The 18,392-nt window shown below is 43.5% G+C and overlaps 1 protein-coding gene and 1 long non-coding RNA gene across 2 annotated transcripts in view; one reads left to right on the top strand and one right to left on the bottom strand.

The window, feature by feature from the left end:
* The window catches only part of ADAM12 (ADAM metallopeptidase domain 12), a 369,569-nt gene that overhangs the window by 331,963 nt on the left and 19,214 nt on the right, over positions 1-18,392 (top strand). The window contains exons 15-21 of the mRNA XM_032281987.1: positions 1,277-1,385; positions 1,496-1,694; positions 4,484-4,561; positions 7,428-7,536; positions 11,363-11,498; positions 12,156-12,264; positions 14,277-14,456. Of these exons, the coding sequence (XP_032137878.1) occupies positions 1,277-1,385; positions 1,496-1,694; positions 4,484-4,561; positions 7,428-7,536; positions 11,363-11,498; positions 12,156-12,264; positions 14,277-14,456 (920 nt within the window). The remainder of the gene's footprint in view (positions 1-1,276; positions 1,386-1,495; positions 1,695-4,483; positions 4,562-7,427; positions 7,537-11,362; positions 11,499-12,155; positions 12,265-14,276; positions 14,457-18,392) is intronic.
* LOC116554120 lies at positions 11,207-18,273 on the bottom strand. The gene is made up of 3 exons (XR_004270058.1): positions 18,157-18,273; positions 14,544-14,629; positions 11,207-11,460 (listed from the first exon to the last, which is right to left on the bottom strand). It is a non-coding gene; the product is annotated as an uncharacterized LOC116554120 (long non-coding RNA).

The raw sequence follows: 18,392 nt of genomic DNA, 5'->3' as shown, positions 1-18,392 counted from the left end.
CTTCCTCTCTCCCCCTTCCTCTCCCCCTTCCTCTCTCCCTTCCTCTCTCCCCCTTCCTCTCCCCCTTCCTCTCCCCTTTCATTTTTATTCTTCTGTAGTCCTCAGTCCAGCCTCATCCAGCTCTCCTCTCAGGCTGCCAGTGAGCTGTTTGTGACCTCCCGTGTCTGAACTGCTCAAAATCTCTGTATAGCTCCCTATAAGGAAAACAAATTTATCAACTGACACATTTGAATTGCATCGCAATATATATATTTTTTAAGTGCCTGCAATTCCCAGGAAAGAAATTACCTTATAATAAAGGTAGCAGAATCTAGGACATCAAAATAGCATTGTGTGGAATGGCAGTGATGTCAGCGCCATTCACCCGGTCCCAGGAGCTTAGCAGTCACTAGGAGCTGCTTCTGGCCTTCAGAAGCGATCTGAGATCAAGTGCCCAAACAGGATGCCAACGAGGGGGAGAAAAGACCACGCCGCAGGACATGGCTTGTTCTGAAGAACGTGGCATGTTTCCTTGACTTGCTCAAAAGTCTTCAACAGGTATCACTAAGCGCAGGATTCAAGAGTCCTCCAGAGCTTTGGCACTGCAAACCCCAATTAAATGTGCTCTCTTTCCATGGCTAGATGTACTAAAAATGGACTTTCCTGAGCTCTGTGGCTGCCATGACCCTCTTTGCTGGAGCCTGTCATGCTGTACACAGGGATTACCAGGGTTTATGACTCCATGGCCTCTGAGAGAAATCTCTGCCTTGCAAAAAAAAGAAAAAAAAAAAAGAAGGTATTAATAGAAGGTAGTACTTGATCTTACAGAGAGCTTTATGGGACTAAAGGTATCGTAGAAGACATATCCTGCATTGCTCCTTTGGAGCCTGCCCTGACTTGCATTTTCTCACCGGAATTGTGTGGGATATTGTTAAAGAGAGCAAGCTTCCCCTTCTCTGCAGCCAGCTAACTACCTCCTTTCTGCCCTGCATCGGATCTCGTCCCACAGTCAGGCCTCATTTCCTGAGAGACCACACATGCCACGAGCCCAGATAGCAGACCTAACGAAGAGTCAGCTATGAAACATGTGCTTTGCCGTAGGCTGAGTCAAGAGAGGATGTGAGCTACTGGCATCCTAGGCTTCCCCTGGCCAGCTCCTGCCATGAGTCAGTGCAGACGCTGGGTGTGACTTCTTGAATACAACTCCCCTTCACCATTCGAGAGGCCCAGAGTCATGCAAAGAAAACCATGAAAAACACCTGCAGGAGATGCAAATGCAGTTCTACTTCTGTTTCAGGTGCTAAACCTGCCCCTGGGATCTGCTTTGAGAGAGTCAATTCTGCAGGTGATCCTTATGGCAACTGTGGCAAAGACTCCAAGAGTTCCTTTGTCAAATGTGAGATGAGGTATGGAATCCAGACATCCCGGCAGAGCCTTCAGTTTTTGACCTTCCCACATTGCATAGGGTTGGTTCCAAACCGTTTCTCTTGGGAATTGTTTGTTCTTACCCTTCCAGAGATGCTAAATGTGGAAAAATCCAGTGTCAAGGAGGTGCCAGCCGGCCTGTCATTGGGACCAATGCCGTTTCCATAGAAACAAACATCCCACAGCAGGAAGGAGGCCGGATTCTGTGCCGAGGGACCCACGTGTACTTGGGCGATGACATGCCGGACCCAGGGCTTGTGCTTGCAGGCACAAAGTGTGGAGATGGAAAAGTAAGACCCAAACGTTTGCTTGTATCGTAAATGTAAGTCTGGAATAGGGCCCATTGAAAAATGTCCTGTGCAAGAACTGGGTTACAAGGTTTGTTTGTTTTCCTAAATCTATTTCTTCTCAGGTGCACCTACAAGAAAAAAGTCAATAAATCCTAGATCCTGGTCTGACTGTTAAAATGCAGATTGGGGAAAATCAAGCCTGTTTTCTCAGGCCTTGAGTGTTAAGTCATTTCTACACTCCAGGTGACATGAGGACTTCTAGCCAGGAAATTACTTTGGAAAGAAATACAATCACATATTATATTGGTTTTGGATATGTGGCTTGGTTTTTAGCACAGAGTTCTTGGGGGTTTGTCCTCAGCGGGACAGAATGGGGAATCAGATGTATTTTTAGAGGCCCTGTAGAGAGAAGAACAGGAGAGGGAAAGGAGTGGGAAAAGCTCAAAACCAAAAGGGAGTCCTTTCCGAGAGCAGAGAGAAAGGTACATGGAGATATTGTGAGGTTTAGAAATAAAGTCAAACTTTTTTAAAAAAAGAAAAAATTGAGATTTTCATGCTCTGCCATACTGATTTTTTTATTTTTCGCCAAACTTTCTCATCAGACTAAATGACAGCAAGCTAATGCTACAATGTTTTAGGGAAAAGATGAAACAACCCCCAAATGCTTTTTCTGACTCCATTTTCAAGATGATCTTGAAATCGCTCACTAACATGAGGTCACAGGAAGAAAAGACAGAAGCAGAGACAGAATCCTGAGAACAGGTGCTCCCTCCACTCCCCTGTCTTCATCCCCTGCACACCTTGAGCCACAAATACTTTTTCCTTGAGAAATAGGACAAAATGTGGATCTTATTACACATTCTGAATGTCTCCTTACCCACGTTTGCTCATATTCAAGCCTTGACATTAAAATGACACCCGAATTTTTTAGTCTCAAATCATATTTTGTTTTTTAACTTTTATTTTAGGTTCAGGGGTACATGTGCAGGTTTGTTATGTAAGTAAACTGTGTCATGGGGGTTTGTGGAACAGACTATTTTGTCTCCCAGATACTAAGCCTAATACCTATCAGTTATTTTTCCTGATCCTCTCCCTCCTTTACCCTCCTCTCTCTGATAGGCCCAGTGTGTGCTGTTCCCCTCCATGTGTCTATGTGTTCTCATCATTTAGCTCCTACTTATAAGTGAGAGCATGTGGCATTTGGTTTTCTGTTCCTCTATTAATTTGCTTAGGAAAATAGCCTCTGGCTCCATCCATGTTCCTGCAAAGGACATTATCTCATTCTTTTTTATGGCTGCATAGTATTCCGTGGTATATCTGTACCACATTTTCTTTATCCAGTCTATCATTGATGGACATTTAGGTTGCATTCACGTCTCTGCTATTGTGAATATTGCTGCAATGCACATATAGTGCATGTGTCTTTATGAGAGAATGATTTGTACTTCTTTGGGTATTACCCAGTAATGGGTTTGCTGGGTCAAATGGTAATTTGTTTTTAGGGCTTTGAGGAATCACTACACTGTTTTCCACAATGGTTGAACTAATTTACGCTCCACTAGCCGTATATAAGTGTTCCTTTTTCTCCACAACCTCACCAGCATCTGTTATTTTTTGACTTTTTAATAAGAGCCATTCTGACTGACAACTGTTTTTTAAACTGTAGCCTGAACAGCCAGGGCCAGGTACATCTGGACATTCAAATTCCAAGGGCTCAATTTATCAAGTTTGTTTTCCATCGAGATGAAATATGCTTTGATCTCAGCACCTTGGTTCTCTCAGGGCTCAGGGATTAGCAGTGATTCCCATGAGGGCTCTTCTGTGTTCACTGTAATCAGGCCAGGTTCTTTTATCAGCTGGAATGTGACCATCCCCTTGGCCAGGCTTCCCACCCACAGTGGGGATCCCCTCAGTGCGGCTTGGCCAGCACTTCTCCCAAAGGGCATGCCTCTTGCATTAGATGAGCTGTTGGGGTCGGAGGGTGACCTTCTCCATAGGAAGGTTCTACTTGATTAAAAATTCTTCTGCCATTGAAACATTAGATTTTTATTCCTTTGACTCCACTGATTTGTAAACTCTTATGAACAAGAAGGGGCTGCACCCCGTGAGTCTGGAGTATATTACGCACCTTTGAAATGAGGCTGAACTCTTTCAGCCAGCCCAGTATCATTTAGCAAATTCCTGCCACTACAACAGCTTGATAAATTCAAGGAGTCGTCTGTTTTCCTCTGCTGAGCCTCGTTGCTGATGGTTTATGTCATTGATGATATTACTTGTCAGTCTGTATCTGGAAAAAGTCCCCATATTTCATTCTCTCCCTTAAAAGACTCTTCAATCCTGGATTCTTGGAGTCTCTCCATCTATGTCTATACAGGCCCTGGGGTAAGGAATAATCTGTCTCACCCTCTCCCATATCTTTTAATGGATGAAAAAAAAATGCTGCAGTACATAGGTTTCATTACAAGTTCTAAACAAAACTCATAAGAAAAGCAGTTATAATTTTAGGATCAACTGAGAGTTATATTAAAAACCATAAAATGCAAAATAATTTAATAGTGTTCCCATTGAACTTCGTCTCAAGCAGTGCTGAGTTTGGAGGAGTCAGGTAACAGGATCCAGGCCAGAGTCCAGTGTAGAATGTATTGTTATGCCGCATCTGTATTAACGGAGAGAAGGCTGAGTCTTCTCCAAGCTTTCTTTTGCTTGTTTTTTCTTTAATACACATATGTGTGTGTGTTGGAGGGATTGGAGAAATACTAAGATATTTGCGTGTTTCCCTCCTCCTACAGATCTGCCTGAATCGTCAATGTCAAAACATTAGCGTCTTTGGTGTTCATGAGTGCGCAGAGCAGTGCCACGGCAGGGGGGTAAGTAGGCTGAGCTGCCCTTTTACAGCCAGCCCATAACAAGTTAAGCAATAAATCACTCATTCGTAAAAGGTTTTGCAATCCATAGCATCTTTAAAATAGAGCCGTTAGTGTCTTCGCAATATTTTCTTCTAAAGACATTCATTTCCTTTGACCTTTTCATGTGATTTTTATTTAACAAAGAAAATCAGATCGAGCAGTAAGTACCTTCTTAATTAACATTCTATGATTTTAAAAAAGATTTTTGTTGTTCAAAGTAATTTGAAAACAAACCTTCCTTCATGACGAGTTTCAAATTAACATTTCAAACAGCTCGGTTCCTCTTGCTACCAACATTCAGAATCGGTGTCTGAACTGAAATACTTCCAAAAGGAATTGAAACAAGGACAACAGATCATATTAAGCACATGTTCTTGAAATCACACACAATGGGTTTCAACTAAAGAAGGCTGTTATTTTAGTTCAGAGAACCTTTAGGTTAGAAGAGGACTCTAATTGCTTAAAACATAATTTATTTTTCTTGATGGGCTTAATTATTTCCAATGGAATCATATTAGTCTTGATTAACCGCACCAGAGGTTCATTTGTTTTCCTGAAACCTTTTTTTACAGAAATCATGCTCCAAAGTCTTTATTTTAAAACTTGCAGACACTTGCCAATGATTCCTACACAGAATTGTGGGGTAGGGGAGGGGGTGAGGTTGTAAATTACCATCATGCTGGAACCATAAAGATCACGGTGTCACCTGAGATGGGTGTGTTGACAGTAAGCCTAGCTGACTCCCAGTATAAAATGGAATCTTCTTATGTCTTCATTGGATCATAGGGTATTTTCTGATGGCTGTTAAGAGATAATCAAGTCCAGTCCCATTGTTTTATTGAAGAAGCCAAGCCCTGAGCTGGGGGGGATGGTGTGCCTCAGGTAATATGGCCAGCCAGCTGCAAGCTGGTTGAGGACCCTGGACCACTCCCTTTCCAATATCCCTGGCCCTCATTCACACCTGGGAGAGGAGAGGTCCACCTTTCCTGGGTAGGTGGAGCAACTGGCCAAGCATTGCTGAAGAGTAGCTTGGCCATTGTCCTACCCTAATGGGAGAGCCTCACAGCAGCACCTTCATGTGGGTTGTAAAATGAGACACATGACCACAGTTGCAGAGAGAGGCCATTCGGGGCAGGCGTGCATCTGGGGCTAGTATGTCTGCAGGAGCATCTTTGAGGGATCAGGCAAGACGCTTATATTTGGCATAGGCTCTGCCTCATGCTAATTCTACTCAATTTCTGCTTTGTAGCAGTCTACTTTCTAACTTATGAAAGCCTATCTTGACTGTCGGCCTTCTTATCTGAAGCAGTGGGGATGGGTGGTTGATTCATCAAAACAAGTCGGTTGAAGCAGGGAAGCATTCCATGGGAGATGTATACTCCACACGTTTTATTTTGCCTTAAGATATGAAAGTATGTATCTGGCAGCCATATTTTGATGGAGGGCTGAGGCCTCTGGGTAATTGGACATCGACTTCCTGATATACACCACCTAAAAATGCATCAGCAATAATTTCTAGTTTGTTTCTTTAAATGGAGGGGAACCTTGGACACTCAACATCATCCAAGAACAGCGTCCTGCTCATCCTCTGCAGCTCTTCTCAATCACTGTGCAGTTGTCTGTCCCCTTCCTAATTTTTCAGAAATTCTTTTAGTGATTTTTCTTAATCCAGTGTTCCCAAAGGATGCAACCTAATTTTCTTTAAAAAACAAAACAACAACAACAAAAAACAACTTTTTTTTTTTCCTTTATAAAGACAGGGTTTCACCATGTTGGCCAGGCTGGTCTTGAACTCTTGGCTTCAAGTGATCTGCCCACCTTGGCCACCCAGTTGCTGGGATTACAGGCGTGAGCCACCGTGCCTGGATCTAACAACCTAATTTTCATAGAAAAAAATACGTTAAATATATATCATCTTGTCTTCATGGTCATATTCCATTGGTTCATGTACTTTCAGTTAGTTACATCTGGCACAGTAATGAGTCCAGCCAGCATCAGTAGCCCTTGGTCACCAGGTGGGCAGGAGCTCCTGGCCCCTCCATGGAATGCTCTGGTCTACAAGCTGGGCCCAACAAGGGCAAAGCACAGCCTCCTCAGGCTTTCTTGGGCTCCCTTTCCTGCTGTGCCAGAACCATTCTCTTATTTCACAAGGAAAGGAATCCACTGTTGGATTTGCACCCTGGTGCATGACTGGAAGCCAGGGAACAGCCACAGGGAAACTGCAAGAAGGAAGCAGACACTGCAGGAACAACACACGGGGGAGGCTTCCAGGAAGTGTCAGTGGAAATCCCACGCACGCTGCTGGGCTTGGGAAATAGGAGGACTTGCCGTGGCCTGCCTTGGACCCCAGCCTGCCTCGGGACCTGGCAGTCAACAGCCTCTGACCCTTCTGTCTGAAGAAGACAGGGACGTGCCAAGCATCTGTCAGGTCCCGCAGTGCCCCAGGGCTCTGGGTCTGTAGCCCCGAAGCAGGGTCCCTCCGCACTGCTGAGGGGGCTTCTCCTCATGGTCAGACAGTGAGTCTTCTGGATTAAAAAAGGAAGACAGGAAGATGGAGAAGGAAGTGAGGTGGGGGGAAGATGAGCCCAAATAATCTTCATCACTCTTAACAGCCGCTAATAGGCAGATGGTGTGTCTTTGCAGCCTCAGGTCTGGTTGCACCTGTGTGGTGCATCGTGCGGAGTTTGGGCTCATTCACACCACGGCAGGTGCTGAGTCTGGCTATGCCGGGGTGTTGGGGGGCTCTGACCATGGCCCCCTTGCTTCTGCCGTGGTGATGCACAGACCGTGTGCCCTAACCCCACGCCCCTCCCCTCTGCCCTGAAAGGTATGCAACAACAGGAAGAACTGCCACTGCGAGGCCCACTGGGCACCTCCCTTCTGTGACAAGTTTGGCTTTGGAGGAAGCACAGACAGCGGCCCCATCCGGCAAGCAGGTCAGTGAGGCCCTGCATCCCAGTGGGAGGTGGGGGGCCAGTGGGCTGACCAGCTGTCAGCAGCTGTGCAGGTAGAACCAGTTAAGAAACCCGGTGGGGGCCCCACATGGGTCTATACAGCCTAGAGTCTCCCCCAGTTTCCAGATGCCCCTCTCATCGCTGCCTGATCTTCGAGGCCCCTTGCTCTCCGCTTTGACTGAATGGCTGAGTTTGCAAATTCCTTAGCCTGTGACGCTTCTCTTAACTAAGGTCATTGGTCATTTCTATAGTGAACTGCTGAATGGGAATGAATTTCATCATCATGTCGAAGGACTTTGTAAAGGCCAGCATCTGTGTGGTAGGGTCAAGAGGTGTGAAGCTAGGCCGGGCGCGGAGGCTCAAGCCTATAATCCCAGCACTTTGGGAGGCCGAGGCGGGTGGATCACGAGGTCAAGAGATCGAGACCATCCTGGTCAACATGGTGAAACCCCGTCTCTACTAAAAATACAAAAAAAATTAGCTGGGCATGGTGGTGCGTGCCTGTAATCCCAGCTACTCAGGAGGCTGAGGCAGAAGAATTGCCCGAACCCAGGAGGCGGAGGTTGCGGTGAGCCGAGATCGCGCCATTGCACTCCAGCCTGGGTAACGTGAGTGAAACTCTGTCTCAAAAAAAAAAAAAAAAAAAAAAGAGGTGTGAAGCTCAATGCCTTTTAAAAGACTTACTGGAAAGACACCCACCTTTTAGTAAAAGTGACAGTCAAGGGAGAGTGGGAGTCATTGCAGCAGCTTCTGTGTGTGGAACAGATGTGCAGGTGCTGTGCGGTGCATTTCATGCGCATGACGTCATCCACTCCTTACACAACTCCGAAGAAGGTCCTATGATTCTTTTTTCATATACAAAGAACCTGAGGCTCAGGGAGGTTAACTATTTTATCTAATGGGATCTCGCTAAGATTTAGACACAGGTCAGCCTGTCCCCCAAGAAGCTCTTAGTAGCGGCTGTGCTTGGAATCGCAGCCCTTTTTCCTCAGATGACCTTTAGAAATGGTCTCCTGATGTGGTGCTGTTTTCTCTTGAGTTCTTATTGGGCAATTCAGGGGCAAATCTGAATGACGCGCCTTTTTGAGGCAAAGAAGCAAGGCAGGAAGCTGCAGAGCTCCAACAGGGAGCACAGCTGGGGCCAGGAGCCAGTGGGATGGGTGAGCGCGCACCTGCGGCTGCACTGACACTCATCTGCGCCCTCCCATGACTTGGAGACCACTCCCAGTGCTGCTGCAGAGGAGGTCACGCCCGCCCAAGGCCTCCTGTGACAGGCAGCATTGACTCTGTGGCTTTGCCGTCGTTTCCATGACAACAGACACAACACAGCTCTCAGGGCTCGGGAGGGGAAGTCCAGCCTACCAGGCATGTCTGCAGAAACAGCGAGTTCCTGGTCCAGCTTCTGCTAAAATGTGGACGTGCTTCAGTGCCACGCCTGAGAGAGCACCAGGTCACCATTGTAGCAGGCCCTGCAGCAAGGAGGAAAAGGACTCAAAAGTCTGGCCTTTCACCGAGGCTCTGTAGCAATGGAGAAGAAGAAAGGTTTGGGCCCAGGGTCCCCTTTCCCCAGCGACAGCTCAGCTTTGACAGCCCTCAAGACTGGTCTCTGGCTGAAACTTAATGCTCTGATGTGGCTTTTTGGCATTCATTCTATGAAAACAGCAAGGTTTTAGTTTTTAATTTATCAGAGCCCCTGCTACGCATTGTATGTCCAGCCAAGCAAACTGAATGGCATTAAAACAAAACAGGGAAGAGGGCAGGTAAAAGGGCGGTGAGCTCTGTGGCTCTTCGGTGTGGACATACATGACCGGCAGTACTCAGGTTTGAGGGTTTGCCAAAAGCCAGGGAACTCACAGAGTCACTGAGCCTTCATTTAACAAAGAGAATGCTAAAAAGCCAAAACAACTGAAGAGCCTAACTCCATCCCCTGTAGCCATTATTTCATAAAAGAAAGTACATTTTCAATACCGCTGCCTCCACCCTGCACATACATATATAAAATCAAGGCGGACCGTGAACAAGCATGACCTGCTGCTCCTGGCCGGGCCGTGGCTCAGAGGCTCATTAAATGAGTACTTGTGTGTCTGCCACATGCCAGCCACTCTCCTGGGTGCTGGAGAGACATTAAGCAAGTATGACATGGCATAAGTGCGGGAAGAGAGGGCGTCATGGGAGGGGAGCAACCCCCACAGAGCAGCAGGAAGACTCCTGGGTTCTCTGCATCTGTTGAGGTCTGAAGCAGCGAGGGAATTGTGCATTCTGAAGCAGAGACAGCTGGCTATGCGAAGATCCAGAGTGTGGACTGGGCCGACAAGAGGGGACACAGGACACAGTGCTCGTGCTGGTCATGGGGAGGAGGGAGATGGAGTCACTCACTGCCCGGGCCTAGCAACCCTGGGGCATGCAACAGGTTCAGTGTGGGGGCCCTGTAAATGTTCAGTTTCATAGATTGATGTACTGAAGACTTATGGGTTCACTTTATAGAACTAGAAACTATAGTTCAAGACTTTTGCAGCTCACTTTTTAAATTAGCTTTGTTACGAGACACCAGAACTCTAGCCAGAGCCCCCTGTGATCACTGCTAAGGGTCTGAAAAGAATGACATTTTGGCTAGGAAACCAGAAGCAATGCTTTTCCAGTAACACTAACAAATGAGTCAAGACTGTCATCTGTTGGCTGTCTTGCTTAGGCTAAGACACATCCCTGATAGGCCTTGTTAGTGGGGGATGAGGTCCAGAAACCGATAGGGCGTGAAAGACATTCTTACCCTAGAGTAGGAGCTGCTGCTGCTGCGGTCCACAGCCAGCTGAGGGTACAGGTGGAAGGCAGGATCGGGAGAGCTCAGGCAGCTGCAGTCACCTTGACGGCGATCACCAGCAGCCTCAAAGGACTGTGGTGCACTTATCTAATATGAAGTACACCCTGATCCTTGCTGGGGGGAAGACGAATGAATCAAGATCCCTGTCCTCTGGGAATCCACAGTCCAGCTGACATCACAAGTAGACCTCCTCTAAGTCTGAGCATTTGGAGTCCTTCCCAGACAGGCTCTGACCATAGCTGCTGTGAGAAATCAGTCTGATGGTTTGATTTTTCCTTCCTTTCCATACTCTTGAGGATGCTCTTACATGTACTAAACAAAATGGCAGCAGGTCATACAAAAGATGATGTTTTCATAGAGAAAATAGCTTCCTCCCAGGAAAAGGGTTTCCCCACAAGTCTGTGTTTTTTAAGTCCCTAATGTAGCAAAGCAAAACCCATGGGTGTTTCATTAAAGTGATGAGTTTTCTTTTTTTTTCCACTATCTACTTTGAGACGTCCAGAAAAAAAAGCATCTCGTTTTTTAAAAATACAGAAAAGATAAAGCAGAACGCAAAAGTACAGAATGAGAAAAGAGAGGCATTTGGAGGTGGCAAATCCGTGCTGAGGGCTGGGAACATTTTAGCCTGGGGATGGCTGCATTTCTGGTGAGGTTTCAGTGATGACTCCCTGCTACCTTCTGTGGCTACCATGGCCCACTGTGCCATTGTCACGCCTCACGGAGCCTGTGTGGTCCAGGCCATCACCCCACATACCCGACTATATTCCTGTTTAGCGAGTTCTAAAGTTGTCAGAAATGAATGATGGTAACATAGATTGAACCTCAAGCATGACCTTTGCAGTAAGACAATTAGTACATCACTCAAGGGTTTACTCTCTTCATTTCTGTTTGTTGCCTCAAAGTTCACTTTGCCATAAATGTCACCACTTGATACCTCCCATACGTCACTGTAACTGCTGCCTTCTGTGAGCCCAATGTGTTTTGTTTCAGATAACCAAGCTTTAACCGTAGGAATTCTGGTGACCATCCTGTGTCTTCTTGCCGCCGGATTTGTGGTTTATCTCAAAAGGAAGACCTTGATACGTCTGCTGTTTACAAATAAAAAGACCACCATTGAAAAACTAAGGTACCCTGGGTTTAACTTGTCATCTTTTCAAGAAACGGTGGCTCGAAAAAATGTATAGCAAACTGTTTCTCACTTCATTTTTTAGCAAAGTTCAGATTTTCTGGATCATAAAACTGGGACTTGGTTCTTTTCAGGGTTTTTTTTTTTTTTTTGGTTTTAAATTTCTGCCAGATCAGCTGCCTCATTTACTTCCCTTCAAACAACAATGTGCTGCTTATTACATAAGCGAGCAGGGTGTCAGGGAATTCCACTGATGTGCTTTCTCCCACCCTTATATGAGTAATTTTTATACGACATGGAGACATTGAAATATTTTCATCAGATGGGGTAGCTTTTGATCCAAATATATTCAAAGACATAATCACTGAAATGCCAGCTTCATACAAGTCACCTTCCAGGAGTCACGGCGCCGCACTTCTATGGAGTGCAAGAACTGATTCGACAAAATAGAGGTTTTGAGAGGAAAATTCATATTTATTTCTTAATATTCTAAGAGTGTTAGGTACTTTTTCCTTTGCATGTTAACTTTCCTTTGCCTGTTAACTTTAACTGAGTTAAGCAAACTGTCTTTCGAGTGCCTCTGTGAGCAAAGTGTGAAAAGTCAAGTCAGTGAGAAGGGAAACACGCTTGCTCAGCAGGTGTGGGATTGTGTTGCAGGTGTGTGCGCCCTTCCCGGCCACCCAGTGGCTCCCAACCCAGTCAGGCTCACCTTAGCCACCTTGGAAAAGGACTGATGAGGAAGCCGCCAGATTCCTACCCACCGAAGGTAAGTCCTGAATAGATGCGAGCACTTAGTACACGCATGCAGATATGAGGTTTTCAATACAAGATTGAATAAGAATGGGATCCCAGAGGCACTGCCTGTGAAATGCTGAGTCAGCATCGCCAGGTCAGCAGGCTCTGGGAGGGTCTCTGTGATGACTGGGCCAGAGGGAGGCCCCAAGGTGCCCCAGTGGGAGCCAACCTAGATCCTGTGGAGGCAGTCAGTGTCCCCTGTGTGATGTGGTGCAGCCTATCGTGAGCTGCGATCCCTCCAGTGACACACCAGCCACATTTCCAGGGCCCCACTGGATCAGCAGCCCAAGCTGGTTCCTGATACCGGCTCCCAATACCAGCCCCACTATGGCTTCCAAATGCCACCACCTCACTTTAGGTGAGCTGCTTTGGCCCACTGTTACTCTTAAAGTGTTTTTCAAAGTTACATGGAGCCCTCAGAATTGCCCATTTTGCCCAGCCCTGAGCTGAGGAAGCCCTGTCTACCCTGCAGTTTCAGAGAACTGGATCCTTAACCCAGAGGACCCCATGGCTCCCTGCTGTATCTTCACTCTCTTGCTATCCTGGTGAATTATAGCTAGAGTTCATTCTCATAGTTTTTCCCCACCAAATTTTTCTGATGTATCCACAAGAATTCTTGAATATTGAATTCATTCAACAAGAGTCCAAATTATAATCGTGAACAAGATTGGTGTCAAAAAAAATGAGAAGTGATTGAAAAATCATTGCCGCATAATCAGCAGACAATAAACTGTTTTAGCTCCCTTGACCCAAAAAGTGTAGAGGGTGGGGCACCAAGGAAGAGGCTGCCATTTCCAATAAGCTTTACCCCTACCTGTCCCCAAAGGTGGAACCATAAGCAAGAATGGCTTTGTGTGGTAGCCAAAAGCACATCTTTCATTTTTTAATTTTTTTTAAAAAAAGCAAAAATTTAAAAATAGCACAGCCTTATTTCTGAGAGCCCCAGACTGGAAACAATCCAAATATCCATCACCCAGTAAAAGGATAACAAACAATGGTATGGTCCCACAATGGAATGAACCATTGATGTACACAACACTGTGGATGAATCTCTAGGTAATTATTCTGAGTAAAAGAAGAAAACCCAAACAGAGTACATACGCTATGATTCCACTTATATACAGTTCTGGCAAATGCAAACTAACTGATAGTGACAGAAAATAGATTGATGTTTGGAGGGAGAGGGAAGGGATAAGGAAGGATGACAAGGAAACTCTTTGGGGTGAGGGGTACATTCATCTGTCCATTTGTTTGCTGTGACGGTTTCATGGGTGTAAAGATAATGTCAAAAATGACCAAATTATACACTTTATGTCAGTTATACCTCAATTAAGCTGTTTTTAGAAAGAGAGGAGGGAAAGGGTGGAAGCCTGAGGTATAAGGGCCCCTGCAGCACCTGTTCTAAGAACAAGGGTTACCAGGTGGGAGAACATCTCCAACTCCAAGCCCACCCCAGCTGTGGCTTCTTGAAGCCATCACCCACCTTTCCCCAGTGGTCTTCTCAGTTCTCACTGAGCCTTGCATACATTAAGCTGTGTCTTATTTTCACATCTCTTTTGTAATTCCCCTAAGACCTCAGTCTGTGTCTTTAGACTTGGTACTTTTTCAAGTGCTTTGTACCTATTTGTTAATAACAGTTTTTAAAAATCTAAATAAAAATCGATCCTTCTATTACAGATTTGGTGGGGTGGAGGCAGGTGGTGCTTCTGTTAGAATTTTGAAGTTTAAATAAGTAATAGTTTCCCTCTTGTGTGCACCCTTGATTTCTTTCCTTTACCCGACCTTGGCCTTCAGCTATAGCAGAGGAGTTGGCACTGCTTTTCCCTTAAAGAATTACTGATATTTTTGCAACCCACTGGTAGTTTTTGTTCTAAAATCTACTTCATCTGATGTTAGTATATTCACTCCAGTTTTATTTTGATTAGTATTAGTGTTGTCTTTTTGAAACCCACTATAGCATGGCTTTTCACTTTGACCACGCAGGACCATCCCAGGAGATTGCTACAGTGTCAGAATGTTGACATCAGCAGACCCCTCAATGGCCTGAATGTCCCTCAGCCCCAGTCAACTCAGCGAGTGCTTCCTCCCCTCCACCAGGCTCCGCGTGCGCCTGGCGTCCCTGTCAGACCCCTGCCAGCCATCCCTGCACTTAGGCAGGTCCAGGTATGATTTCAATACTGATACGATAGGACGCAGTTCAAATCCAGATTCTGCTACTTGTTAATGTGTGAGCTTAGACAAGTTGCTTACCTTCTTGGTGCCTCTATAAAACAGAGACAATTCAGCTACTCAGATGGTTAAATGAGATAATTCACATAAAGCAGTTAGTTTGGTGCCTGGACTATAATAAGGGTGTGATATATTTGAATTTACTAGTCTTATTTTTTAGCATTTGAATAGTTAGAGCACCCATGCAACTAATATAAACTATGATACTTTTGAGAATAGCAAGGGCACTAATAATAATTAGGCCTGGACGGTAAAATAGAGACAGACAATCCAAGAGAGATAGTCACCCTAAGAATAATCAGCTATAGTTTCTCATCATTCTAGTTCAAAATTATTTATAAGAATTATACCACCTATAGGGCGTCTCTGTGCCAGACCTATCACTGTATTGGTTGCTTTATGTATTATTATATCATTTTTATGCTGTTTTGGAAGTAACCATTTCTGTTTGCTGCAACAATGAATGATATTTCACAAGAGAAAACTTGAAGGGAGGAGAAAAAAGCATGAGATAATCACTAGTAATTATTCACTGCTGTTATATTTTCTAATTTTTTTATAATTGTATATTTTAACATAATTTAGATGATTTGATCACGGCTTTATAAACTGCTTTTTTTTTTTTTGGCTTTAAAAATCAATCCCATTTACAATGGCATTAAAAATCCTTAAAAATGGTATTTAACAATAACACTATACTTGAATAATTGTTTAAGTACTTGCCAGTTATTGGGCATGTCTTGATGTCTGTAATTTTTGCTCTTATAAACAGCTCTGTTATAAAGTTCTAGACAAGTAAATGTTGAACCTCTTTAATTATTCCCCTAGGAGAGATTCTCAAAAGTGAAATATTGGATTGGAAGATTGTATGACCCTTTTACGCCTCATAATTTAACAATATTTTTTCAGAACTCTTATATCTGTTTGTGTTTCCACATTATGGTCTTTCTCACTATGACTTTGCTAATGCTGAATTTTAACTTTTACCAGTTTGATAAATAAAAAAAAATATCTCAATTTTTTGCTGTCTAGTAGTTCCATCAGTTACTAAGGAGATGTTGGACTTTCCAACTATAATTGTGTCTCCTTTGAGTTCATCCATTTTTGCTTCATGTATTTTGAAGCTCTGCTGTGATACACACAATTGGGATTGTTGTGTCATCTTGGTACAGTGAGCTTTTATCATTATGTCATGTCTCTGTTTAGCTCTGGTAATCTTTGTTCTAAAATCTACTTCATCTGATATTAGTATGTTCACTCCAGTTTTATTTTGATTCGTATTAGTGTTGTCTTTTTGCAATCATTAATGATATTTCACAATAGGAAACGTAATTCAGGACTGCAGCAATGAGTTATGGGTACTTCCAAAAACAGCATAAAAAGCAAGGTATATATTTTCCCGTCCTTTTACTTTTAACATATGTATGGCATGACATTTGGAAAGAGTTTCTTGTAGACAGCATATAGTTTATACTTTTTCATCCATTTAGCCAGTTACTGTCTTTTAATAGGTGTGTTTAGAACATTTACATTTAATGCAATTGTTGGTAGGTTTGGACTTAAGTCTACTGCGCTAATATTGTGTTTGTTCCCTCTGGTTTTTGTTTCATTGTGCTCTTTGATTCTGTGTTCCCGTACTTCAGCTGAACATATGTTAGTATTCCATATTGATTTATCTACATTTATGTTTTTGAGTATACATCTTTGTAGGTGTTTTTTGTATGATTAGGACAGTTTCTCAACCTCAGCATTTTGACATATTGTACTGAATACTCTTTGTGATGTGGAGTTTTCCTGTGCATTGTAGAATTTTCAGCAGCATCCATGGCTCTATCAACTAGATAGCAGTAACGTGTAATTATGTCTCCAAACATTGCCAAAATGTCTTCTGAAAGGCAGAACCTCCCGATTGAAAACCACTGTTCTAAAGACTACAGTATATGTACTTACTTTATCACAGTCTACTAGTGTTAATATTTTATCACTTCATGTAAAGTACAGAAACTATCACCTTTTAGGTCTTTTTTTCTTCCTCCTTTTATAACACAGATGTCTTAAATATTACCTTTATGCGTATTGAGAGTTATTTCAGATGTTGCAGTTTTGCCTTCAGCAAATTATGGAAACATAATCTTTAAATCTTAAGAAGAGTCTACTATATTTACTCATATATTTACTTTTCATTTCTTTCTTCACTCCTGATGATGTTTCAAGTTTGCTTATTTTCTGAAAAACTTCAGCCATTTTTTAAAGCAAATCTGTAGGTGACAAATTCTCTTTATTTTCCTTTATCTGAGAATGTATTTGTGCCTGGAGGATAGTTTTGCTGGATATAGAATTCTGCATTGACTATTTTCTCCTTTCAATACTTAAAAAATGTTGTTCCACTTCCTTCTGGACCCCATGGTGACAAGAAATCAACTAAAAGTTCTACCCGTAGTCTCCGTTCCAGGGAAGGGATGTGGCATGTTATTTTAAGAAGTGATGGAAAGTAGAGATCTGCCAGTCTCTAGGCCATGATGCCTGGTGAGGAGCGGGAGGGAGGCATGGCTTTTTTCAAGTGTTGTGCTGGAGTAAGGTCAGGTATAGTCAAAACAGTTCTGTATTTCTGGAATGCTCTTTCTCCAGTATTTTGGCTCAAAATAGCAGGCTTTTCCAGTTGTGGGCCTATCCAAAGCCCAGGCCAAGATATATGAAAGTGCACACACACAAATACACCACTGAGTGATTCCTTCAGTGCTGAGATCCTGAGCCAGCATACTTGCTTTTCTCCAACTTTCAGTCTTCTGTTAGCTGCTTTACAAATTATGTCCACACATTTTTGTTACACTTAGCAGGAGAAATAGGGTGAAATGTGCTTATTCCACTTTGTCCAGACCTCATTTCTTCTTGTATTTTTTTGATTACTGGTACACTTGAACTACTTTTTATATATCCATTAGCCAATGGTATACCAGCAAACTGACCCTTTAAAAAATATCCTGATTTATAGCTGATTTCTCTAGTATAAAACCTCCCACCGTGGCCTGTTTCAAGCTACCAACATGACATTACTGAATGAGGAGCAGGGAAGTGGCAGTTATGAGCCAGCTGAAGCATACCACTGCTGTTAACAGTATTTGTTCTGTGAATTGTGTCTTCCTATCCTTTGCCTATTTCTTTCTGTTTGAGAAGTAGAATTTTTCTTCCTGGTTTGTAAGAGTTTCTTTTAAAAATATGTTGGTAATTTATTGTAATTTTAGTTATGACTTTTTGGCATGAGAATAATCCTGGTTTTGAATATTGAATTTTTCTTTGGTGAATTTTCCCATTCCTTTCATGCTTGCAAAGTCCACTCCCATTTCATTATTAGTGAAAGTCCACATATAGTTTCTTCTGTTTATTAGCTGTTGATAGTTCTTTTACATTTGTTTTTTGAATTTGTTTTGGATTTGCAGTCATGGAAGGTGGCAGGCACACCCTAAACTTTTCTGGTCCGTGGACTTACTTGAGAATCTAACAAAAGCTATGAACTCATAAAATGCACCAATATCAGTATTTTGTGTGCACATTTCAGGTAGCCAAAGAGCAGGGAAGCTCCTTTCCCATGTACCCTTCATCCTGAACCTTGTTATTTCTCTTTTAAGCAACTCACCTGGGTACCATGTCAAACTGGGGCTACCTCTAATAGACCATGTGATCAGAAGAAAGTATTCCTACCGCTGGTGTTTTTTTCTCTACCAGCAGGGACTCTTCCAAGACTTCCTTTAAATCAGGCCCGAAAAAGTTCTTCATTCTGTTTTATGAAACTAAGGAAATGTTACCCTTTAAACATCAGTCACTGAAAAATCCACATTTCTCACTCCAGGCTGGTGTCTGTCTGGAACTTTT

The sequence above is a fragment of the Sapajus apella genome, unplaced genomic scaffold (assembly GCF_009761245.1).
Source record: "Sapajus apella isolate SASKATOON/1434 unplaced genomic scaffold, GSC_monkey_1.0 scaffold13, whole genome shotgun sequence".
NCBI classification, from domain to species: Eukaryota; Metazoa; Chordata; class Mammalia; order Primates; family Cebidae; genus Sapajus; species Sapajus apella.
The sequence above is the reverse complement of the archived record's forward strand: the minus strand, read 5'-3'. Positions and strand labels throughout refer to the sequence as shown.